Genomic DNA, 26,180 nt, shown 5'->3' on the forward strand with positions numbered 1-26,180 from the left:
AGTATAGTACTGGATTTTGACTCTGGGCCAGAAGATTAAACCAGGCCAAATGGTCCCTTAGTGTCTCATCCCTGAACCCAAGAGATTCTGGCATTGGGCGAGTCGTGGGGATAGGACAGACAGTGGAACAGTGGAATCCAATATTTCCGTCTTCAGCTGCTTCTTTTATACTATTCCTCCTGCAGTCCACATCCTCACCCTCGGTCTCTTTTTAAGAGGCTGGGCCCATCAAAAGGACTTTTGGCAAGCTCCCAGTGAGAGCAGCTTGTGTGGTGAGGGGCCAGAAGGCACAGAAGCAGGGCTGGGGAGATAGCAAGTGCACACCAGATGGATCCATCCTGAGGGTCTGGTGTGGCCTGCAGATTGCATATTGTGCACCACAATGTTGGGTGCTAATCTATTCTCATTTACTTTGCTTCTATTATTCCCTTTTTAAAATGTCCTATGTACTTGCAATATTCAAAAGCAAACCATTGCAAATGTCAACTCCAGATATCTAGAACAAAATAGTAGAAATAACAAGTCAGACAGCATCCACGGAGAGAGAAACTGAGTTAACAGTTCAGGTTGACGACTTTCCATAGATTTATAACGTACTAGACAAAGTGGACCCGTTGGGCCCAAACCTCTCCTGCATTGGTGCAGCACCCTATCCTTCCCCCCCCCCCCCTCTCTCCTCAATCCCTTCTCCCCCACTCTCCCTCCTCCCCTCCCCCTCCCCTCCTTTTAAACTTTAAAATGTGAATAACTTAAAAAATATAAGACTGATTTCAATACTACTACTTGCATTATCACTAAAGTGACAATGGTGAGTAAGGTGGGCTTAAAATTGCCGCGCTATCGTGTACCGTTTTGGCTGAAGTTCAGTCACAAACAAGATAACAAACAAGAGTTTTAGTGTATAGATATTATGAACCTTATTAATGTCATAACCCTTCCTTTTCTGTCGTCTTTTAGATTTTATATCTTTTAGTTTTATTTGGAGCTCTAACTGCATAGCCTTCCTTTCCCTGCAATGTAAATCTGAGTATTCAAACTATCACCTCTTTAAATGCCTCCCATTCTTCTTTTATTTTATTCCAGTTCATTCTAGGTTGGTTCCCTTACTAAAGTTAGCCAGTTAAGTGCTTTTATACCAATGATATTCTGATCATTGTTTACCAAAGCAAGCTCCAATTATCTATTTCCCAGAATCTGGCTATGCTTCATTTCTCACTGATCTAAAACAGACCAATTATAAAGTTATCTTGTACATATATTGCAGGTCCTTCTCTCTTTGACATTGACATTGGTTCAATGTATGGTGTAATATTATATAAAATGTCATGACAAGACAGCACAGGGTGCAGTTAAAAATACATTGCAAACTATTTGGTATTTTCTTCAATTCGCCTTGTTACTCTAACAGAAGATGTTGTGCTTCTTCCCCTAAATATTGCAGTTTGACGGCATCCATGTAGTAAGTGGTTCGCTTGATACCTCTATTCGTGTATGGGACGTGGAGACTGGGAATTGTATTCACACGTTAACAGGACACCAGTCATTAACAAGTGGAATGGAACTGAAGGACAACACTCTAGTGTCTGGTAATGCAGATTCCACTGTAAAAATCTGGGACATCAAAACCGGACAGTGTTTACAGACATTGCAAGGTGAGAATCAAAATCACATTTCTGCAACAAATCATGTTGCATTGAAATCTCTTAACATTTAAAGCTCTCTTTCCATTGGTGAATACCCAATACAATTCTGCTTTCATCAGTATAGTTCATCTTCCAAGTGCCTTTTATATAGATCATCAGGGGGATAATCCTTGGTGTCCAGGAATTAACACTCAGTTAGCATTATTTTAAAAATAGATTATTTAGGCCAGGTGATTACTCCGTGCACATTGCATCTGCACCTGATTACAGCAGTGACTTCAATCCAAAAATATTTATTTGGTACATGCCACAGTCACATAAAGTGCTTAAAACTTCAAATCCTATTATCATGTTTGATTATTAACACATGAGAAATGATAAAGAAACTAAGAGCCTTTCGTATTACTGAATTGGATGATAAAAATAGAAGCTCAGCAATACACAGTTCCTATCAGTTTTGAAAGTTACACTGTTAATATTTTCCCTTTTCAAGCTTTATTTAACTTTTTATTAGGCTTCAATTTTTTTAATTCAATTTGTGAACCAAGTGACTTTGGGTTGGCTGGCACTTTTATATTAGATTAAAACTGAGTTGCACAACTAATTACAAACAATTTTAAGTAGGAGATTTGGATGTGCTTGTAGATATTGCTGTTAACTGTCTTTGTGGTGCCTGAGAGAGTAAATGGATTGAAAGGTGGTTTACTGAACCATAGAGAAATGGAGATTCCAGATTTGATATTTGATCCAAAGTAAAACATCAGTGGGATTACGCCAGTTGTTTTATCCTCCAAATCTGGGCCAACACAGATTGAGTGAAAAATTAGTAATTGGTCATAATATTAGTGTCTATGCTGTGATGTAAACAGGTTGCTGTGCAAAAGCAAGGTTTGGAAATCATACTTTAACTCCTTCCTGCCCTGTGCCTATGGAAGCACCAAGGCACTTTCCTTGTATATGCACATACTTGGCCAATAAACTTATTCATTCATTCATTCATAGGTATGCTTTAATGCACTGAAACCCATTGCTTCCATCCAAGTTGAATGTTAACTTTGTAAAGTAAGCCCATACCATAGCAGACTGCCCATAGTGGAGCTGATGTTGCCACTTCCCACTAATTGTTTCTGCTAAAATGTACCAGCCAGGGTGTACATTTTTGTTCTGAACAGCCGCACCACTCACCCTGACCCACCTAACACCAACCCACATGTAGAGCCACGGGGCAAGTCATTGCTGTATGATTTCTGAACTACAGGTGCAGCAACTGGGAGGACAGGGGTTCACACTAGGTTCCAAGCACAGCAGCACTGTCAGAATTACTTTGTAAGGCCCCTTTCAGTGATGATTCCATTACTGCTCTTATTGCTGTAAATGCACCCCAAGGACTCTGAATTACCAGTGTATGCCTCAAAATTATCCTCCAATTGTTTAGCAGGTAATTTTTTACCATCTGATTCTAGATTATTTTTTAACGTAGGAGACAATGGCATCATTTGTTTGTGATCATGAAATGCCTCTTTTTAATTAGTTTTAGTTGCTTTATCGGCTTAAACACTACAGGAAATGCAGGTTGCACTTGCATTGCATTTCCAATGTATTAACATGTGGAACATAACTTATGGTGAAGTATTTTGTGGAAAAGGGTGAACAATTGTAGGAATTATTCCCTTTTGGCAGGGGGAAAAAAGAGTCATTGATTCTTTCAGGGTTAAAGACTTGCTGGAGGGTCAGGATATTCGGTATAAATTGACTGATTAGACTTTGCAGAAATCTGTACAGTCATCATTTATGAGGGAATTACGATAAAGTAAATTTTACAAATCATGACAAATCGTACAGATATTTTCAACAACAGAAAAAATTAAATCCTAACATTAATTCATTTTGTCCCAATAGTTAGAAAATGGTGGTAATTTTCTCTGTCCATCATCCAAAGTTTTCTGGTAATTTTTAGTATTAGGTAATTCAGGTTTCTATATTAATACATAAGAAATTAATTTTGGATCACAAAGGTGAACCTATATTCCTATCACTAAAGTGCTGAGATTTTGCTGTTATTGTGTCTGTTGTATCTATTTTTTTATTAATAATTTTCTTGTTTATTTACTTTGTTTTCCTCATTAGGGCCAAGCAAACATCAGAGTGCTGTGACATGCCTCCAATTCAACAAGAACTTTGTGGTAACTAGCTCAGATGATGGCACTGTAAAACTATGGGACCTGAAAACAGGAGAGTTCATTCGAAATTTGGTGACACTGGAAAGTGGAGGCAGTGGAGGTGTTGTTTGGAGAATCAGAGCATCGAATACAAAGCTAGTGTGTGCAGTGGGAAGCAGAAATGGGACTGAGGAAACAAAGCTGCTTGTGTTGGACTTTGACGTGGACATGAAGTGAAGAAGTGGAATAGGAATTTGTCTACCTGTTAAGTCAGTGTACATCACCCTGCTGTTGGTGGGTACAGGATGTTGGCTTGGGTCAACATGATGCCATGATGAAGACACAAAGACCTATGGATCGCTGGGAAAGGGAGGAAGGGAGGACATAATATAACTGACAGAGTCTGACTTGGTCAGATGCACAGATTGTCTTGTTATATCTGACTTCCCTTTGCCCTTGGGCAGTTCTGTCCAGAAAGACTTGATACAAAGCCTAGTGCAATTATTATTTTTTTATTGATTATCAGCACCCAGGTCACAGCAGCAAGGCATAAAAAAATTATTTGAGAAGTTGTGTTTTAAACAAGCTGCTTATCAGGCCAGGAGCTGGTTTTCTTAAAGACTTGGGTTATGTCTGCCTCAGTTTGTCCTTTCAGGTTTCAACATTTGAAACCTTACTGTGAATTTTGTACAATTTTTTATATATATATTAAAATGAATAAATATATATATATATAAAAAGCCTAATGTTGCCAACAATCGGTCACAGTATTAACATGTATTTCTCTATTTATTCACCACTGCTTCCAGATTATTTTAATGAGGGTTATATAGTTCTTCGGAGGCAAATTATCCTGAGTGATTAAAGAACTCAAAAACTTGTGGAGTTCTTGGGATTATTCAAATAGGTCTTGCTAAAGTTGTCCCATCCCTGTACTGTAATCCCAGTGGCCAAATAATTTGCTGCTATGTCTTCTATTGTGACATTTCACATCCAGATTCTAGTTCTAAATTTGATCTGGTATGAATAATTTTTGACTTTTAAAAAAGGCAATTGCCACAGAAACTTGAGCCAACTGTGCCTCTAGGAGGCTGAAAGAAAGAAGGAGATGCAAAATGGCATAGTGTGATTTGCTTGCAAGAAGGAAATTGAGAAGAGTTAAGTGCTATATCGGAATGTTTTTTGTTTCCGGACTACGTTGAACACATTCCTTCGGATGGGAACTCTTTCAGCCTGTATTATAGAGAATTTTATTGTGAGGACTATAGTGGAACAGACAAAAGAATTAAAGTTACTGACATAATGCAAAAAGAACACAGGATTTAAGTGAGATGTGCATATAAAATAAAATATGTCATTGCTGGTCAGTCTTAGTGTAAACAGTATTGAAATATCCAACTGCTACCATTATTGCTGTGAATCACTGACAAAACAAAACTGAATGTTTTGTCCTGAAACACAGCACCGGCAAAATAGCTAAATTGTTTGTCTCATTATAATTCAAAATCCACAAGTCAACATGAACTGTGAAAGTGGTTTAACACTGTATACTAAACAACCTTGAGTGAGATGCTTTGTTTTTCTTTTTATTTTCCTGTTAATTTATCGTCTGGTTTTTAAAGCGAAAAAAAAATCAGATTTCAGGTATTTTACTTTACAGTATGTAACTGCCTGATGTAATGGTGAAACCTAAAAGGGATTGTGTCTATGGTTTGATTCACTTAGAATTTTTATTTTCTTATAACTTAAGTGCAATAAAATGTGCTTTTTCATTTGAAATCGTTGTGCATGTTTAGTTTCCCCATTGGAGTGTGTGGTTTGTATTGAATAATATTTTCCTTGTTATTCAAATGACCTCTGCCTCACCCAGGCCTGCTGCGTCTCATGATCTCTAGCACAGTGATCAGCTAAAGTCATCAGTTTCCATATGCTCGTTTGATTTTTAATGCAGTTGTATATAAAACACAACTGTTTTTGCAGTGCCTTACCGGGATGGATATGAGAAAAATAAGACCACATTATAGTTATGCCAGTTTTGCCAATAATTGCTCAAAAAGGTTAAAAAAGGATGCCAATTAAGTTTTATATGGCAAGGATCAAATAAACTTCTTTTACTTTTACTGGCACCATATTTATATGGGCTTTCCTCTTTCCTCTTCTGTAAGTTATGTGATTACATGGGTCAGGACCTTCACATTTTGTGTCAGTATTATTTCAAGTCAAACAGTAGTGGAGGTAACTCAGTGAATTCATCCAATAAAGACCTGAGCTACATGGATCCATGAAAGTATTGAACTTGATGTTCAGCTAATTCTAGGTATTTATTTATTTTGTCTACTTAATAGGGTGCAACAATCACTGCCTCACGTTTCTGTGCTGGGACTTCTTCCATACAACATGCATAATAAGGCTGCAATATTTGGACTTTGCAGAATCAAAATCCTACTGCAATTGGCCAGATTATCTGACCCCTGCTCTCAGTTTCTCTGGTACTGCTCTCATCCACCTTACCATCTCTGATCTCTGTCACAGTTGAGGCCAGGGTCCCTTCCCTCCATTCAGCTAATCTTGGGGTTTATGACCTCTCATTTGGCCACTCTGGAGCTTGCAAATGCAGATCCCAGACTGGAGTCTCTCTGCAGCAGACCTGCACATCAAACCAGTCATTCCTCCAGATTGGAGCAATGGACTGCAGTCTGGGGGTGGGGAGGGGGGGGGGGGAAGCTGAGGTTATTGGAAAAATACTCCACAGACATGATTTAATGGCATGATTTAAGTGTTTCTAAAAATGTATTAAATGCGCTTACATGTTTTACCCCAGAAACAGACACTGTACTTCCACTGATCTTACAAATTACTGCAATTAATAAAAGCCAAGATTATGTTCATCTTGTTTGCAACTCAGCCACAATTTTTTAAGTTCCTTATCAGTTTAGGTAGAGCTGTTCAAGGAATAGCAATGCTTGCTGATATCAAATTAGGACTGAAAATCAGCAGGAAAGCATAAACAATTTAATGAGCTAGGGTATAGTTTTGTGCCCTCCTCACAATATCTGTACCGTCCCAGTAGAGGGAGAACACATTGTACAATGACATCATTTGTTTCCGTTTCAGTCTATTATGTGAATAATGTGTGCACTGCATTCCAGTTGAAATTCCATTCGTAAAGACAGAATTTCTTTTAAGGTCTTTCTGCTCATAATTTTCTTTTGCTGGTATTTTCCAGGCATGTTTGAATAAAAACTTATTTGTGGGGTAATGAGAATGCTCCATTGTTAAACGAATTGAGTATTGTTTCATTGGCTCGGAACAGAGTTTTTTTGGATTACAAAAGACTTTCCAATGAGTTAGTCTAATGATTTTGGGGTATCTGTGGAGATTATGGAACACTTAAAGTTGAGGTGAAGTATTTTTTTTAAAAAATGGAATAGAGGCCCCCAACCCAAAATTACTCTTATGTAATGTTAAATCATCATCTTCTCGGATAATTCCTCAGGATCTAGGGTAACTTACTTCCACTCCAGTTCTATGCATTATGAAGTAACTACTAAGATCAATGAGGAAACCGCAGACAGATGATCACAGGTGATCACAGGTGGTTAATTTGTGAGACGTTTACTCCTCCCCCCATTTACGCAGGTCTTCTATGCCCTCATTGTACATGGATTTGAGATTCTCAATTTCATCGTGAAAGCTAATTCGCCCCTTCAATCAGCATGTGGTCAGGTATTCTGAAGAATCAGTGGGAATATTGCTTTGAGCATATTCATAAATCTTTTCCTCTGTTTACCTGATAATCTCATCCAAGGAAATAAAACTTGGAATAGAGAGTCTGTTTATGGAGTCTGGTATCGAGTATGCAAATAATGAACGTATATAAACAGCTGGAAACTAAAGAGATTGCAGATGCTGACATTTTGAGCAAAAACACAAACTTCTATAGACAATAGAGTGCTGGAGGCACTCGGTGCATCAGGCAGCATCTGTGGAGGGAAATGGACAAATTACATCAGTACCATTCTTTAGACTGAAGGTGTAGGGGGAGGTGGCTGGTAGAAAAAGCTCTGGGGTATTTTCAGATCATATCCCTGCTTGCGTTTAGTCATATACATAGTTAATACAGTAAATCACCCAAAGAAAATTAAACTGTTTCAATTCAGAACTACAGAATGTAAACTGGCCATTTGGCCCACCAGGTCTTTGTTGACCATGAAATGCCTATTTACTCAATCCCATTTTATTCTCCAAGTATTCCCTTCAACTCTCCTCTACTTCTACCACTTACCTAAGCACTAGGGGCAACTTGCTGCAGCCCATTACCCTACTAACCCATCTTTGGGATGTGGATAGAAACTATAGTATTCGGGGGAAATGCATGCAGTTTACAGGAAGGACGTGCAAACTCAACAGAACACCAGAGGTGTTACTGGAGCTAATTCTGTTTACCTGTCCAAAGATGCTACTGACCTGCTGAATATTACTTTGTTTCAATTACTCCAGGAAATAGTTCACTTAAAATTAGTTAAGGGTCTTTTCATAAATTAATCATGAGTGATGGTTCAATTACTCGTCAATCTATTTTTTTGGTCAAAAAATTTCAAATCTCATTTTAGAGGCCTATGTATTTTTAAGCCAATGAAGAAGAGATGTCACTGTAACCTGGCCACAATGATTCAACAGATTCTGTAACACACATTTCCCCTTTGCTAATGAGAATTGTCAGATGTAAAGTATTTGTGGTGGCCAGCAATGGGGTTTTGCCAAGGTGAGCAGCAAGTCAGATGAAAGAACTTATCTTTTTAAGTATTTAATCATCTTATGGAGAATTAAATAAAGATCGGGAAATAAATGTAATATTAAGCTTGCAAATAACTGGTCCTGCATATCTCCTTTAAACTTTGCCCCTCTTACCTGAAAGCTATGCCATCTTTGTCTTTGACATTTCCAAACCATTTATCTAGTTCTGTCTACCCTGTCTTTGCCTCTCCAAATATTGTATACTTCTATCAGGTCTCCCCTCGGCCTCATCAATTTAAAGAAAACAATCAGTTTGTCCAAACTATTATCTCTAATATACTCTACAATCCAGACAGCATCCTAGTAAACCTCTTCTGTACCCTGTCCAAAGTCTCCACATCCTGTAAATGGGTGACAAGAACTGCACACAATACTCCAAATCCAGTCCATCCAAAGTTTTATAAAACAGCGACATGGCACCCTGACTCTGATACTCAATGCCCTGACCGATGAAGGCAAGCATTTCATAAGTCTTTATCACTCTATCAACATGTGTTGCCACTCACAGTGAGCTATGCAGTTGCACCCAAAGATCCCTCTGTGCATCAATGCTGTTAAGGGTCCTACCATTAACTGTATATTCCCAAAGATAGGCACAAAAAGCTGGAGTAACTCAGCGGCTCTACTTTCCCTTTATATTTTACCTTGCAAAGTGACACACCTCACATTTGCTTAGATTAAATTCTATTTATTATTTCCCTGTGCATATATGCAATTGATTTATATTTGCGGTATCCTTGAGCAGCTTTCTTCACTCTCCATAACTTCACTAATTTCTGGGTCATCTGCAAACTTACTAACCAAGTAATCTACATTTATATCCAAGTCATATATATATCACAAACAACAAGTCCTAGCACTGATCCCTGCAGGAATACCACCGGTAATAGACCTCCAGCCATTCCCTTCTGTCTTCTATGGGTAAGCTAGGTTGAATCCGGATGACCAATCCCATGCATTTGAATCTTCAGGATCAGCCTTCCAAAGGCCTTTTTAAAATCCATGTTGACAACATCTACTGCTCTGCGCTCATCAATCACCTTTGTCATCTCTCAAGAAACACTATCCCATTCTCTTCCAAAGGCACATAATTCCTATCCCTAAGGATCCTCTCCAATATCTTCCTTACCACTGATGTGAGGCTCACTGCCCTATAAGTTCCCTGATTAGCCCTCTTTTCCAATAAATAGAAGAACAGCATTGGCTACTCTCCAGTCCCCCAGGACCTTATCTGTGGCTAGAGAGGATACAAAGATCTTCATCTAGGCCCCAGCAATCTCCTTTCTTGCCTCTCTCAATAACCTGGGATAGATCCCGTCGGGCCCTGGGGACTTAACACCTTAATGCTCTTCAAGAGACCCAACGACATTTCTTTCTTGATCTCAAAATGCCCAAACTTATTGGTATACCCCACACTAATCTCGCTATTCTTCATGTCCTTCTCCTTGTGAAGTACTTGTTTAGTACCTTGGCTACATCCTCTGACTTCATAAATTGCCTTCTTTATCCTTAAGTGTGCCTGTTCTCCCACATTATCATCCTGTTCTGATGGACGTATAAAATACCTTGGAATTCTCTTTAATCGTTCTTGCAAAGGAATTTCATTGCCCCTTTAGCCCCTATAATTCCCTGCTTGAGTTCTTTCCTGCTTTCTTTATATTCCTCAAAACTCCTGACTTGTGTCATCTTTCTAAATGTATCATCTGCTTTTTTTATTTCTTTCTGACCTAATTTACAACCTGTCTCGTCATCTAAAGCTCCCTTATTTTACCATCTTTGTCCTTCCTCCTTGTTGGAACATGCTGGACCTATTTTCTAATAAGCTTGTCCTTAAATGATTCCAACATGTCGGATGTGGAGTCACTTAATAACAGATGCTCCCAATTTACTCTCCCTAACTCCTACCCAACAATGTTGTGATTTTCTTTACCCCTTATTCATAACTACCTTAAAACTTGTGCTCACTGTTCCCAAAATGCTGTCCTCCCCAAATGCCAGTCAGCTGGCCAGGTTTGGCACAAAGTGCTGGACTAAGCCTGAAGAAGGATTCCAACCTGAAAGGTCACCTATCCATTTTCTCCAGAGATGTTGCCTGACCTGCTGTTACTCCAGCATTTTGTGTCTAGCTGTTGCTGGAATGATTCTGTAGGTCGGGCAGCATCTCTGGAGAACATGGATAGCCAATGGTTCTGTACTACAGAGATGCTGCCTAACATGAGTTAATCCAGCACTTTGTGTCTTTTTTGGCAAACCATCTTCTGCACTTCTTTGTGTCTACTTAGTCAGTTTGTTTCCCAATACAATATTCCATATGGTCCTTTCTCCAGTTGAACTCCCCACATATTATTTTTTTAAACCCTTTTGGATGCATCTAATAAATTCTGCCCCATCTAAAAGGAGGTCCCAGTCAATATTGGGGAACTAAAAGTCATTCCTAGACAATTCTGTTGCTTTTATAACTTTCCATAATCTGTCTACATATCTGTTTCTCTTTTTCCCACTGGTTTATTGAGAGACCTACAGTACAATCCCATTCGAGTAATTGTGCCTTTCTTATTTTTGAGCTTCAGTGGATGATCCCTTCAGTATGTCCTTGTTGAGTGCAGCTGTGACATTCTCCATAATTAGTAATGTATACACTCCACCTCATTTTCCTCCCTCTCTATCAGAAACATCAAAACCCAGGACAGAACAAAACCCTGCCAGATATGTCCCGCTTGAAACAATGTCTCTGAAATGGTCATAACATCATTTTGCCGTGTAAAAACCCCCCATAAAGTAACTCAAATTGAATACATCCAAAATGTCACCTATCCATATTCTGCAGAGATATACCATCTGTCTATTTTTTGCCTCACTAGCACATGGCATGGGTGGTATATCTGAGATTTCAACTCTGGAGGCCCAGTTTTGTAACCTATTACCCAACTCCGTAACTTCTCTTTACAATACCTCATCCCCCTTCGTACCTATGTCACTGGTACCAATGTGGACCACAGTCTCTCCTCCTCTCAGAATTGCCATTTAGAGACATCCTTAACCCTGTCATAATTTGTTTGAAACCCATAACATTTTAAATAATTGTTCTGGGGGAATTGGACCACATGCAAAATTAGTGTTTCAGAGATTTTTCATTAATTATGGCTTTATACATGCCTTTACAAAAGAGGAGTATGATGTAGTTGTTGCCATTAAACAGGCAAAGTGTGAAATATTCAATTCAATAAATGTGATCAAAGAGGAAATATGTAGAGTTTTAGAATCTTTGAAAGTGGTATGGAATAAGGCCCAGATAAAATATATACCAGGCTTGTACAGAAAGCAAGTGAGAAAATTGCAAAGGTTCTGACAATTATTCAATCTTTCATGCTCCAGGACCTATGCTAGAAAACTAGAGGACTGCTGAAATTGTAACATTGTTTACAAAATGAGCATGGGATGAACAATGCAAATAACGATCATTCATTTAACCTTAAAATGAGTTAAGTTATCGGAATCGGTCTGATCGACAATATAAGCCATCATTTAGAAAGGCACAGATTAATCAAAGACATGGATTTGATACTAGAAGATCATCTCTGACTAACTTAATTAAATTTCGCGAGGAGGTGAGACAAAGGGTTGATGTGGGCAGCGTTTTTGATGTAGTCTATATGAATATTAGCTTGGCTTTTCAGAAGATCCCACAGGGTAAGCTGGTCAAAAAGGTATATGTCCATGAGTTCCAAATAAACGTTAGGAATTGACTCCAAAACTAGCTCTGTGGTGGGAAACAAAGGGTAATGATTAGTGAGTGCTTTTTTGTGACTCAAATATCAGTGGGATCCTAAAGGGGTCAGTACTCGGTAGTAATTGTTTGAAATATTTTAAATAAACAAGATTTATACCACCTCACATGCTATATCAATCTATACTATTGATTTATTCTTAAATGTAGGAGTTATAATAAATGTTTGCAAATTGTCCAAACGCTAGCCAAGCAGTTGACAGCAAGGAGGAACAAAAGAACCCTGGAGTTTATATCCGCAGATTCTTAAAGGTAGCAGGACGTGTCCACAAGGTGGTTGAAAAAGCATTCAGGATCCAGTCCATGATTAGCGTAAGCGTACAATCTAAGAGGAGGGAGGTGAGATGAGATAATTATACAATGGTTGGTGGACTGCAGCTTAAGTACTGTGGATAGTCTGGTCACCTCATTGCATGAAGATGAGTTTGCATTGAAGAGGTAGCAGAGGAGATTTATGAGGGCTGGAAAATTAAGATTGTTAAGAAAGATTGAATAAGTTAGAATAAAAACAGAAAGTACTGGAAATACACAACAGCTCAGGCAGCCTCAGTAGAGGAAGAAAGGAATGCCAGATGTTATCACCAATTGCATAGAGCATCAGCAGACCTTGACAATATTGCTGTTATCATGGCAGCAATTTCTAACTCATAGGTCTTCATATTTTTGATGAACCATGTGTCCTCATTAAGATATTACATTCCAACCCCGTCTTTCCCTGCTGATTTGAGAGTAGGAGATCGAACGTAAAGGCATCTCTATGGTGCACTGAATACATCTTACTTGGCCAATGTGAGAAATTATACAACGATTCTGTTTCCTTAGCAACAATGATGCCGGTGAATGTTGTTGACCGAAAGGTTTACATTGTGAAAGCCATCATGACTTTCCAGCAACACAAATGATTCCACAAAAAGTATTTTATTGCATTTATCAGCTCATGTGAAGCTGTTTCTTGAGCATGCTCTAATCATAAAGTCATACAGCATGGAAACAGGCACTTCAGCCCAATTTGCCCACGCCGACCAAGATGCCCCATCTACACGTGTCCCACCTACCCACATTTGGCCCATATCCCTCCAAACCTTTCCTATCCAGGTACCTGTCCAAATGTCTCAACCACCTCTGGTAGCTCGTTCCATATACCCACCACCCTCTGTGTGAATCACCACCCTCTGTGCGAATTAGATGAGCAAATTGTCACCGTTGGATTCATCTAATTGTGGTCATTACAGAGACGTCGCTGTTGGGGACCTGATGATGTTGGTTAGAGTTTTCATTTTGCTCCGTGGATAGTTACATTTCTCAATTTTTTAAAATTAAAAACTGATTTTAAAATCACAGCAAAACTACAGTAAAATGACTGAATATCGAGAGACATTGGTGCAAACTAAGCCTGAGAAGCCTTCGACATATTTAATGTTCCAGTGTTTGATGAAATATTTTTTTCCAATGAAAATACCCAGGCAGCTCCATGTTAAAGAACCAGTTAGATAATCATCCAGTTATCACGTGTATGATCAATTCACATTTCTTTCCTTGCTGATATTTTTCCTTTTGTCTCCTTAGATTTCGATTCCTTTCTGAGGTACATTTCCGTGAATGCTTCTTGCTTTCTAGTGGCTTGATCAATTGGCAACTTTTCACTTTCGGCCACTGAATGTGAGTTGCATGGGGATCTGAGACAATCCCATGAAGATCTACGACAAGTTTAAGGATCTCAGAGCATTCACTGAGTTTGATTATTAGCAAATAATACACAATATTCACAACATTAACCTTCTAACCTTGGTCTGGAAAATTCACTGAACTAAGATAACATTGACAGTTGGTATAAGTTATTTGAAGTAGCACATAAGCGGAAACTTATGGCAATTGATTCTTTGTGTTTAAGAATGTGTGCAGGTTGCTTTAATTAAACTGACCTTTATTAACAGTGTCTTAAACTTACAGCATTCATTCAAAATGCCTGCAACTTGCATTAATCATTTGAGCAAATTTTACTTTTGTATCAATTTGAGGAGATCGCCAAGATTTCACTGCCAATGATGAATTTCAACACCAGTAGTGTCATCTGTTATGATTGTGAACCTCTGCAGCAAATGCCCTTCCCTTTCTGAGATCTTTATTCATAAAGTTATTAACAGCTTTTAAACACTGATAGAAATATTTTTTAAAAATTGCAGATGCTGGAAGACTGAAAAAAAAGCAGAAAATGTTTGAAATGTTCATTGGTGATTATCGGAGAAAGCAACACAATTCGACTGCCTGTTGTAAAGTATCTGTTGCGTTAGAACTGTCCAGTAATGCTATGCTTATCCACCTGTAGCATTGGCTGGAATTTCCTCTCTCCACTGGCGGTGTCTGGCTTACTGGCCGCTCCTTACAGCTCTGCATCTCAGATCTCTGTATTCAAGAGAGAGCTAGATCGAGCTCTTAAGGATAGCGGAGTCAGGGGATATGGGTAGAAGGCAGAAACGGGGTACTGGTTGAGAATGATTAGCCATGATCACAATGAATGGGGGTGCTGGCTCGAAGTGCCGAATGGCCTACTCCTGCACCTATTGTCTATTGTCTATTGTCTATCTTTACGTCCCTTAGTTTGCCCTCAGTCTCTCAAACTGCTGTCATTAACCAAGAAACTAAATGGCTTCTTCATTAATTTATCAGGAAGGTTACCACAACAGAGATATTTTCCTTGTCCTATCTATCCCTCACCCACCCGCTCTCAATAGTCAATAGTCAATAGTCGTTTATTTGTCACATACACATAAATGTGTAGTGAAATGAAACATTACCCGCAGTACTCTACAACTTAAACTAACTTGTTTTCTTACTTTGCTCTTTTTCTGTTCCTTTCCCTAACGTTCTACAGATGATGATCTGCACATTGATACAGAATGTTCCCAGAGAACGCACGGGGACTCAATGCGTGTGTGGGCACACATTTGATTTTCTGTACTTATAGTGTCAAAAAATATTGTTGATTTATGTTGGTCTGCCAAAGAAGAGACCTCACACTTAACAATTTGTTTCTGCGAATCTGCTATCTTCACATATCTTACAAAATCTAAATAGGCATAGATTTTCTCAACAAAAGACTACTATTAAACGTGTGGTGTAAGTTGGATTTTTAGAAATGTTTGCTTAGTGATTAAGTTCAATGTGCTAAAACTATATTAAGCTTTCCTGGTTAGCTGGCAGGATTGTAGACTCAGCTGTTTGTAGTTTATGATCATCAGTCATGACTCAGCAATTTGATCACAATCCAACTACCATCCGCAGAACACATTTGGGCCATTATATTCAATGGTAGAAGTCCATGTGCGATGTTTTCAAAGGGTTAGCCAATGTACTACTAGTACGACAAGTGGGAGACCAAGGAAAATCCAAGGCAAATAGAATTCCTCATCTTGTTGAATGTCATCTTTTGTCTGTTCTGCCATTGAGTGCATTGGAGATTGCACTACAATTAGTCTGAAATCTCACCTCTCATCTGTTTGCCATGTGACACAAGGTGACATTAAAACTCATAGACCATATACGATAAGGTTTCTGCCCATGAGACCTTACAGACCACAGTAGTATAACTGCAATTCGGGAGCATCATTTAAAAGCATAAACAAGAATCTCACCAAAACAATAATCTGTATAAATTAAATTAAATTTGAATCACTTGCAAAACAGATCCTCCAAAGTATCACAATAACACCTCAAAGTTTTATTTAACTATTTAGTAACCAATTAGTCATATCTTAAACAAAATGACTGCCATATTTGTCTATACAAGTCACTCCACTTCAATGCAGTGCATTATGCAGAAGTGTCTTGGGGCATTTCTGAAACAAGAGAAGTACTATGTAATCTTGCTTTCAAGCCAGAGCAAGCACACATGTGTCATAGATAATGTGATCCACTCTGAGTGAAACCTGTTCTGTTGACTATTTACTACAGTTGTTGAGATGAATTTGGCTATGAGCCATGACTTACGAATTTGTCACAGTGCAATTTAATTTTAAAGCAATTCAATACTTCTTTATGCTATTACATTGAGTCAAATTTTAATATGATATCAAAATAGGCAATCCTAAATTATTAAGAAATAGAGAATTATACTATAATGACCCTATTTTGGGGAGGAATGTCAATTGATTTTCATTTTTATGTGGTTGTTGCAGTTAATTTTACTATAACTACGACAAAATAAATAATAATAACAAGAAAAAGACGAATCATTCAAGAGATGTAGAAAGGATCATTATAAAGGATTATCTGCTTTTATTATCTGCTTGTACTGAGCATGAACCTTATTGGGCCTTTAAATTAAAAAACATGAATTCATCTGAAAAACAATGTGTTCAATGTTATTACATTTGCATATTGTTATTCTTTTATTAAACCTCATACTGTATTTGTCTAGCTGCAAAGAGCAAATATACCCATGGTACCAAATATTAATAATTGCAGAGTTCACCTGTAGGACGAGACAATAGGACTCTCATATTGCAATCTTTCCAGTTGCAGCTGCTGGCTCATGGATAGTGACAATTATATACCATCATCTTATGAACTTATGAACTTATTCCCCCTTGGCTTACAAATACTTCTCATTCAAGTCTAGGTTGATGGACTTCATGAGGGCTTAGGAAATAGAAACAGACATCGGCCATTTGGCCCCTCATGGTACTCTGCCACTCCTCAATAGGATCATGGGTGACTTTTTAATTAGCTTCACCTCCCTGCACGAACCACATATCCTTCAATTCCTTTAATATCTAAAGACCTAATGATCATATGGCTCAGAGTGCCAGAGTTCAGGGTTCGATCCTGACCTCGAGTGCTGCCTTTGAGGAGTTTGCATGTTCATTATCCTCTGGGCAAATAAATATCTTCTAACCTCTGTCCTGAATGGGTGACCCCTTTTTTTTGAGACCACGTCCCCAACTCTGGACATTCCTACGTGAGGAAACCTTACTCGAGCATCTACCCATTTGGTCCCTGTAAGGATTCTTCTTTGTTTTAAAGAGATCCCCTTTCATTCTTTCAAACTCAAGAGAGTTTAGGCCCAGTGACTTAAATTCTCCCGCACAACAAAGTCACCATCTCAAGAATCTGTTTGGAGAACCTTTGCTCCACTATCTCTATTGCAAGAATATTCTTCATTATTTATGGAAAACAGACCTGTACATAATATTCTAGATACAGTCTCAATGAGCCTAGTGCAAATGGTGTAAGGTGTCTCTACTCCTGTATTTAAACCAAATTTCAATGAAAGCCAACAAACGTCCACTTGTTAATTGCTTGTGAGCCTGAATGTTAACCATCTGTGATTTGTGTAAAAGAATACACAAGTCCCTCTGAGCAGCAACACTTTCATTCTCTCAAAAATTAAAATGCTTTTGTATTTTTCTCCATCAAAGTGGATGTTCTCACATTTTTCCACACTTCATTGGCAAGTTCTTGCTTGTTCACATGGCCTGACCATAACGTCCTGAAGCCTCTGTTTATTGCCATCAAATCCCATGCTGCCAATTACTTTGTATCATCTGCAAGCATTGATATCTTATATATTGTTCATTGATATATATGGTGAACAACTGTGGTCCCAGAAGCAATCCATGCAGTCTCCAAACATGAAAATGACCCACTTAATCTAGTTTCTGTCCGTTAACCAATCCTCAATCCTTGCCATTGTATTAATCCCAACGGCACATGCACTAATTTAAGTGTCAAGAATGTTTAATTGTCATATGTACCAACAAAGGAACAATGGAATTCTTATTGCTGTAGATTATCAGGCCTATGAACGCAATAACACAGAAATAAATATTCAATAGTCAAAAATAAAATTAACAACTGTAATACCAAGTAACCATAATAGTGAAAAAACCGAAGACCATGTTGGAACTAAAGACACAGTCCATAGAAGATCATAGTTGCTGAGGTTAGAGTTCTGTAGTGTTAAAGAGCCTGATCATTGTTGGGAAGAAACTGTTCTTAAACTTGGTGGTCATGGTTTTCAGGCTCCTGTACCTTCTCCCTGGTGGTAGTAATGAATGTGAGCAAGGCCAGGGTGGTGGGGTTGTTTGATGGTATTGTCTGCCTTTTTGCGGCTGTACCTCCTATGGATTCCTTCAATGACGGGGAGGTTTATCTGTGATAGACCTTTGTAGTCTCCTTCGTTCCTGCGCATTCGAGTTACCGAACCAGACCGTGATGCCATCAGTCAATATGCTGAACACAAAATGCTGGAGTATCTTAGCGGGACAGGCAGCATCTCTGGAGAGAAGGAATGGATGACATTTTGGGTCAAGACCCTTTTTCAGTACTCTTCCCGTGTAGAAATATTAATTCAAGCCCAGGACAACCTGTGCCCTAGTCATTAGCTGATTCACAACTAATCCGATCAGCGTAGGTCCGATCAACTGCACCATGTAACATTCCTTCTGTAAGAGACTGTTGCCTTTAATCAAATGGGAATCACACAATTAGAGCAATACTTCAATGCAGTTTTAAATTTAATATCACGTCCACAAGCTTCCTCAGCTTCCCCAAACTTTCCAGTGAAACCTTTGCAAGAACACAGGCAGTTGAGGGGATTAGATCAGCTAATGGTAAACTGACTATAAACACTTAGTATTCACAGCTGTCTTCTTGCCTGCTGGTGGAATAGGCTGTGTTTGCTCTATCAATTGTACTTGAGCTTGAACTGATTGTATCTATAGATGGTATAGCTGATCTGTCTGGATAGCTTGCAAAACAAAATTGTTGCACTGCACCTCAGTACATGTGATAATAATATACCTAAACCTAAACCAATACTTGCTTAGTTTTTACCTCCTGCACCTGCTCAATCACATGAGGAATACATGTCACAACAATTGTTTGGGATTGGACCTTGGATGTGAGATAAAAATGACCTGTAGTAACTGCTGCCCTAAGCTCTGGAAGTGGATAGCAGTAGTGGATGCATCTCACATTAGATGCTGCCTGAGCCAGAGCTCAAGTTTCCTGCACGTCTAATCTGAAGTCTTTAAGGAAGCTCAAATTGTAACATCAAGTTCTGGAAGATTTCTGCTCTCTACTGGATGAACATCTGCTGCCTGCAGAAGTTACTGTGCATTATTCACCTTCATTGGTGGTTAAAAACCACCTTCATCTTATTAACTACAAGATCCTTCCAACTACGACTCTGCCTAAGATACATTGAGAATTTCCCAGTCAACAGTTCACAAATGCACAAGTTGCCTGATTTGTGGGTTCCCAGGGAGCAATTACACAAATGTGACTGCAATAATATTCATTCGAACAAAAGGTTACTTGGGTCTGTGTCCTGGAATCTTCCTATTGTTGTACAGCCTCAAATGCACAATTGCGCTCCCCCATGTCAATTAGAGTATTTGTAAATACTAAGGCTGGTATTCTGTTAAGCCTTAGATCATGGGGTGAGATAAAATAGACAGATTAATTTTGAATAATTCAGCAAAAGAAAAGGATGAGGACAATTTTTATTCCTGCTGTCCATACATACTACGCTAATGAATTCCACCCCTGATCAGGAATGTATTGGTTCATCAGTAAACAACCTTTGATTGGTTATTAGGTTGGATTGGCAATTGATCTTTGCTTTGAAGTTGTATTGAATGGCATTCAGAAGATCCATGATTTCTTGTAATTCCTAGACAGTGATTGATTGCACAAAGTCCCCAATATCCAGTTCTGTGGAGTTAAGAGTAGGCTGTGTTCTGGATGCCAACTCTCCATAGCTGTTCCGGTCAACACCATCCACAAAAGTGCAAATCCCAAATGAGTCCTGTGACCTTGCCTCTGAGAAGAATGAAGCACCTCCCAGAGCTTGTCAGCCATAAAAGTCAATGAATTCTGCTGAATGTTTGAAGGCCCTTCAGATGGGAAAAGCCTTAATTGTTTTTGGCAACATGAGAATGTTGCAGGCTACCTTTATGAATCATTTTTCACTCACTTTTGAATTGAAGACAACATGACCAGGTGCTGTGCAATGTGCTTACTAATAATTAATTTCATCATCATGTTGCAGGAGCTCTCCCGTTCTCCAAAGACCAGAGACATTGTATCTCCAGATATTCAGTGCCAATGTTTTCATGCTTATTTATTGAGAAACACACCCGATAATGTTCAGTTCTCTGCTCACCCGCATGCTCAGTGCCCATCTCTTGCAATGAGCATCTCTGTGAGGATATCAGAATCTTTCCTTCAAAACTGGAGAATACAAATCTTTTTAGTTCTTCCTCACTCCCCTGAGCATCAGTTTCATGGCCCTTCCTTGCATTGCTTCATGGGCTTGAATACCTCACCAAATGCCTTGGCAATCAGGACTGCCCTGGTGCACATTTTGATTCTGGTTTATCTGACCTGTATTTCACTGTTCTTGGGTTTATATTTGTAATGTTTGGTTGTCTGCTCACCTTGGCTTGTGTCGATCTTTCAACTATTTCAACTATATTCATAGATTATCCATACTGTTTATTTTGCCTTATTTTTGTACTTCTTTCGTATATCAATTACAACAATCAAAAGTGGCAATTGGTGCTTAAGAGTACTGTAGTTGACGCTTTGCTGCAAATTTAGCCAGTTCTGTAGAACTACCCAGGGTGGATGACGAGGACATAAAACAGCTCCCACCCCATTTTTGTTCTGCTACTCAGCCAACCCCACTGCCATGTCTTTCCTGTCAACAATAGCACATCTGACTAATTTGCAATTATTTTAGAATTCTTTCAATTATATAAATGAAAAGCAATTGTACCCTGAGCCCCATGCCAAAGAGTCCCACTCTGCACAAACCCTACTCTCAGCCTAACCCTTCCAATGAGTTTTTATTGTTTTCTGCTCTTCCAAATGTTTCTTTTCATTTTTGCATTGTGTTTTATCATATCATATCATATATCTACAGCCGGAAACAGGCCTTTTCGGCCCTCCAAGTCCGTGCCGCCCAGTGATCCCCGTACATTAACACTATCCTACACCCACTAGGGACAATTTTTACATTTACCCAGCCAATTAACCTACATACCTGTACGTCTTTGGAGTGTGGGAGGAAACCGAAGATCTCGGAGAAAACCCACGCAGGTCACGGGGAGAACGTACAAACTCCTTACAGTGCAGCACCCGTAGTCAGGATCGAACCTGTGTCTCCGGCGCTGCATTCGCTGTAAAGCAGCAACTCTACCGCTGCGCTACCGTGCCGCCCTACTGTTCTGATTTTTTGACCATGGAAGACATAGAAATGTTGGAGGACACAGCACTATCAGTGTTGTCTGTGTATGCAACGCTGATTCAACAATTTAATTTAAAAAATTTAAATTCCTTAATTTCTTTCTGAAATAAATTTATTGAACATTCATATAATAATTGGCTTCCAATGCCCACTTTGATTAGTAATGCATTTCAAATCTCACCCCATTCATATGTTGCCTGACCCACTGAGTTCCTTCAGCACTTTGGTTTCTTTGCACATGATTCCAGCTTCTGTAATCTCTGTGTAGGAGGGAACTGCAGATGCTGGTTTAAACCAAAGATAGACACAAAAAGCTGGAGGAACACTGTGGGTCAGACAGCATCTCTGGAGAAAAGGATTAGGTGACACTTCGGGTCCAGACCCATCTTCGGGTTCTTTTCTGATGAAGGGTCCCGACCCGAAACGTCACCTACTGTATTCCTTTTCTCCAGAGATGCTGTCTGACCCGCGGAGTTATGCCAGCTTTTTGTGTCTTTCCAGACACCAGAGACATCTCTGGTGTCTCTTTGGCATAAACTATGTTCAATATCTTAGAAATGGAAACTAGAGGCTAATGACGTTGGAAAATCCCATTTTTGTCACCAAACTCCTTCTGGTCTGGCCTATGTGACAGATTGGCCAATGTGGTTAATTTTTTACTTTGTCTTCCGCTCAGGGACGATTCTGAATGGACAACGTATGCTGGTGTTTCCAGCAATATCCATATCCTGAGAAAGGGTGACAAAATGATTAGAGGATAAAGTAAGATTATTGGTATTTTAAAAGTGCAGTTGAAAGTGACTTGGGGGAGAAAAAACCTTTCTCCTGACGAGATGGAAGGAAGTTGCCAAAGGTGGAGTGGTTGGGAGGGACATTGCATAATGTTTAAAACTGGCCTGGTCAATGAACAAGACTATTGGAGCAGAGACACCATAAACAAGGGTAAAAATGGATGGAAAATTCTGCTTTACGTGGAATGAATGATTTAGGAAACCGAGAGGGTATCTGAACCAGATGAGTTACAACAGGAGAAAAACAAAATGAGATTCTATAAACATACAGGTAATAAAATATAGGAGTGCCTCGCATATGTGCTCCGCATACCTGAAGATTTCATAAGTGTTGATGAGATATTTCTAGACTTTGTCTTCCCTGCTCTGTCAGGACATATTGTACTTGCCCATCCCACATCACCTGTCCCAACTGTTCAGCATCTGCCTGACATAATAACTTCTTTGTATTCAGGTAATAGTGAGCCTTGAGTAATCACACGGTTAAAAAAAAAACCTTAGAACTATTTGTGCTGAGCTTATTACTTTACATATCTTTAGGAACATATGCAGTAATGTATGTTTTGAAATATTTTGACACTTGGCTTTCGGATGCAATAGGACTGCAAATGCACCATTAATTCAACGTGTAGTCAGTCAGCTCAGCTCTTTCTCAAGCTAAAGGGAAACGTTATGGGCTCCCCAATGGTTCGCTGGGTACATTTATTTTCTAATGTTTTGCTGAGCCATGCAACCACAAATATTACTTTGCAATTTTCTATCAAAAGATAGATTGGCACAAGGCTACAGCTTCTTCTTGGGGAAACATTCCCCAGTATGAGTCATTCTGGATTAAAAAGACTAATGTAAAATAGGCTTGGGGCTTCGATTTTGCATGTGGCAATTCCTCCTGTACTTCTTGGGAACTCTCACGGGATATAGGATGGCTTGCTACCTCTTCAATCCTGGAGCAGCTGAAGAGGCCAATGTGACGCTTGCAGATTGCACCAGAGAAACATAGAAACATAGAAAAATAGGTGCAGGAGCAGGTCATTTGGCCCTTCGAGCCAGCACCGCCTTTCAATATGATCATGGCTGATCATCTAAAATCAGTACTCTTTTCCTGCCATTTCCCCATATCCCTTGATTCCTTTAGCCCTAAGAGCTAAATCTAACACTTTCTTGAAAACATCTATTGAATTGGCCTCCACTGCCTTCTGCGGCAGAGAATTCCACAGATTCACAACTCTCTGGGTAAAAAGGTTTTTCCTCATCTCAGTCCTAAATGGCCCTTATTCTTAAACTGTAACCCCTTGTTCTGGACTTCCCTAACAACGGAACATTTTTCCTGCATCTAGCCTGTCCAATCCTTTAAGAATTTTATATGTTTCTTTAAGATCCTCTCTCACCCTTCTAAATTCCAGCGAATACAAGCCCAGTCGACCCATTCTTTCATCATATGTCAGTCCTGCCATCCCGGGAATTAACCTGGTGAACCTATGCTGCACTCCCTCAATAGCAATAATGTCCTTCCTCAAATTAGGGGACCAAAATTGCACACAATGCTCCAGGTGCGGTCTCACCAGGGCCCTGTACAGCTGCAGTAGGACCTCCTTACTCCTAAACTCCTAAGCACTGATGGGACAGGAGAAGCCTGATGGGTGGATGTGTGGTTAGTTTGGCAGGTGGTGAGCTCCTTCTGCTGTTTACACTGGGCCTCCTTCTGGCCAAAGCACGTGAGGTTCTCACCACTAACCTGAATGTTCATTTTCTGATAGAGCAGTAACCTGCCAAGGCTCCAGTGGACACCCAAATTTGTGGCCTTTGCGACGTTGAGGATTGTAATCTTAGGCGACAGAAAGATATTGTTCAATTGATTATTTGGGATGGGCAGTGGCAGAATGGAAGTCAGTCCAGATGGGTGTGGCGGTACATTTTAGGAGGTCAGAAAAGAGTAGAACACACAAAATGTAAGACGGGGCACCAGGGAGAATAGTGGAATAGAGGGACCTTGATGTGCAAAGGTGGAAACACAATGAGATAGAGTACTAAAGAAGTCACATGGCATATTTGTTTTCATTGGACACGGTATAAAATATAACAGCAGGGAAGTTATGATACTAAAAACAGATTCCTGGAGCAACTCAGTAGGTCAGTCAGCATCTGTGGAAGCAGAGGAGTGGTCAACGTTTTAGGTGGAGACACTCAGCTGTTTGTTTTCATACATTCAGAAGTCACAGGAGCAGATGTAGGCCATTCAGCCCATCAAATCTACTCCACAACTCATGGCTGACCTATCTCTCCCTCGCAACCCCATTCTCCTGCCTTCTTCCCATAACCCTTGACACCCGTACTAATCAAATATGTTCTCCTCCAGCTACAGCATCTGTAGTTTCTTGTGGTTCAACATTACAGCATCACTTTATAAAATATTGGTGAGGCCAAACCTGGAATATTATTATGGTTGCCTTAGCATAGAAAGGATGTGACTGCTCTGGAGAGGGGCCAGAGGAGATCACGAGGATGTTACATGGGATACAGTGACTCAATTATGAATGGAGCAGAGAAGACTGAGGGGGGATTGTAAAGAGGTGTTCAAAATTATCGGGAGTGTAAATAGGATAGATTGCAGTAAACATTTTCTCAGAGCAGAATTATTTATAACCAGAGGGCTAAGAGAGTTTGGGGGATATGATTGGAGTTTGGAAGAGGCTGGAGGCTGAGAATCTCACAGCATATTTGAATTGCCAAGATCTAGAAGCCTATGGACCAAGTGCCTGTAAATGGGATTAGTATCAATAGGGACTTGATGGTCTGCATTGACAGGGTGGGTCACAGTCCTTGCTTCTGTGATGTTTCACTCTCTGACTCTATGATCCCGTGAAGTACGAGAAATGTTATTCTAGTGGCTTTGACACCATCCTGAAATCACTTCCTCTGTCCATTTAGCAATCTCTAACTGTTAAAGACCTTGGAGTAGGGTGTATAGCTCGGATAGCTCAATTTTTTTTTAAAATCACCTAAATCAACCTTATTCAAAAATACTATATTACTATGAAAGATGGAAAACTGCATGCATCGCAGACTCCGCCCACAATCCACACCTGGCTGTTGCAGCTGCTTTTCAGTGGACGGGTTTAGACCACAGGTGTCATGCTCGGAGGCGCCATTGACGTGTGAAATGGTCTGGCCAGACCTTGCTGTCCTTTATGGTCAGGTGTGCATACCCCCTACAAACAGCATAGCAGTAAAACTCTGTTTATCTTTTTAGTAGTGTCTGTCTTTGTGAGCTTTGGCCTTTAATAAACGTAGTGAAATGCCTGTGTATGTGCTTGCCTCATTGATCTAAATAAATGAATGAAAAGTGTTCTCATAGCGCAGCGCATGTGTCAGCGTTTGATTTTAATGGTCAAAATGAATGCGACTAGAATCTTTGAATGAGATGTCATGATAAAGTACTTAGAAATTCAATAAGTTCCGACACCTATTTTTTTTTAAATCACCAAAATCAACTTTATTCAAAAACAATATATTCCTATGAAAGATGGATAACTGCATGCCAAAATCTTTTTTTTAAACGGACACTTCACACGAATGCAAAATATACCTAGAAATGTCGACTGGACGGACCTTGCTGTCGGTTTGTGCTCGCGTGAGTTGTGCTTGTGACACCTCCACATAAGTGCCGGTTTTCGTTGGTTGTCTTAGCTGGCCGTGGTCCCTGTCATAGTGGCCGTCCTAGGTAACGAAGACTGAGTCGCCGGTTGTCGT

General features: G+C 39.5%; 1 protein-coding gene across 5 annotated transcripts in view; it reads left to right on the forward strand.

Moving 5' to 3' along the window:
* Positions 1 to 7,050, forward strand: part of fbxw7 (F-box and WD repeat domain containing 7) — a 187,701-nt gene extending 180,651 nt beyond the window's left edge. For all 5 annotated transcript variants that reach the window (XM_078405865.1, XM_078405872.1, XM_078405878.1 and 2 more), the window contains 2 exons: positions 1,442 to 1,652; positions 3,771 to 7,050. In XM_078405865.1, coding sequence (XP_078261991.1) covers positions 1,442 to 1,652; positions 3,771 to 4,039 — 480 coding nt within the window. In that variant the 3' untranslated portion in view covers positions 4,040 to 7,050. The remainder of the gene's footprint in view (positions 1 to 1,441; positions 1,653 to 3,770) is intronic.
* The last annotated feature ends 19,130 nt before the right edge of the window (positions 7,051 to 26,180 follow it).

Source organism: Rhinoraja longicauda, chromosome 1 (assembly GCF_053455715.1).
Source record: "Rhinoraja longicauda isolate Sanriku21f chromosome 1, sRhiLon1.1, whole genome shotgun sequence".
NCBI classification, from domain to species: domain Eukaryota; kingdom Metazoa; phylum Chordata; class Chondrichthyes; order Rajiformes; family Arhynchobatidae; genus Rhinoraja; species Rhinoraja longicauda.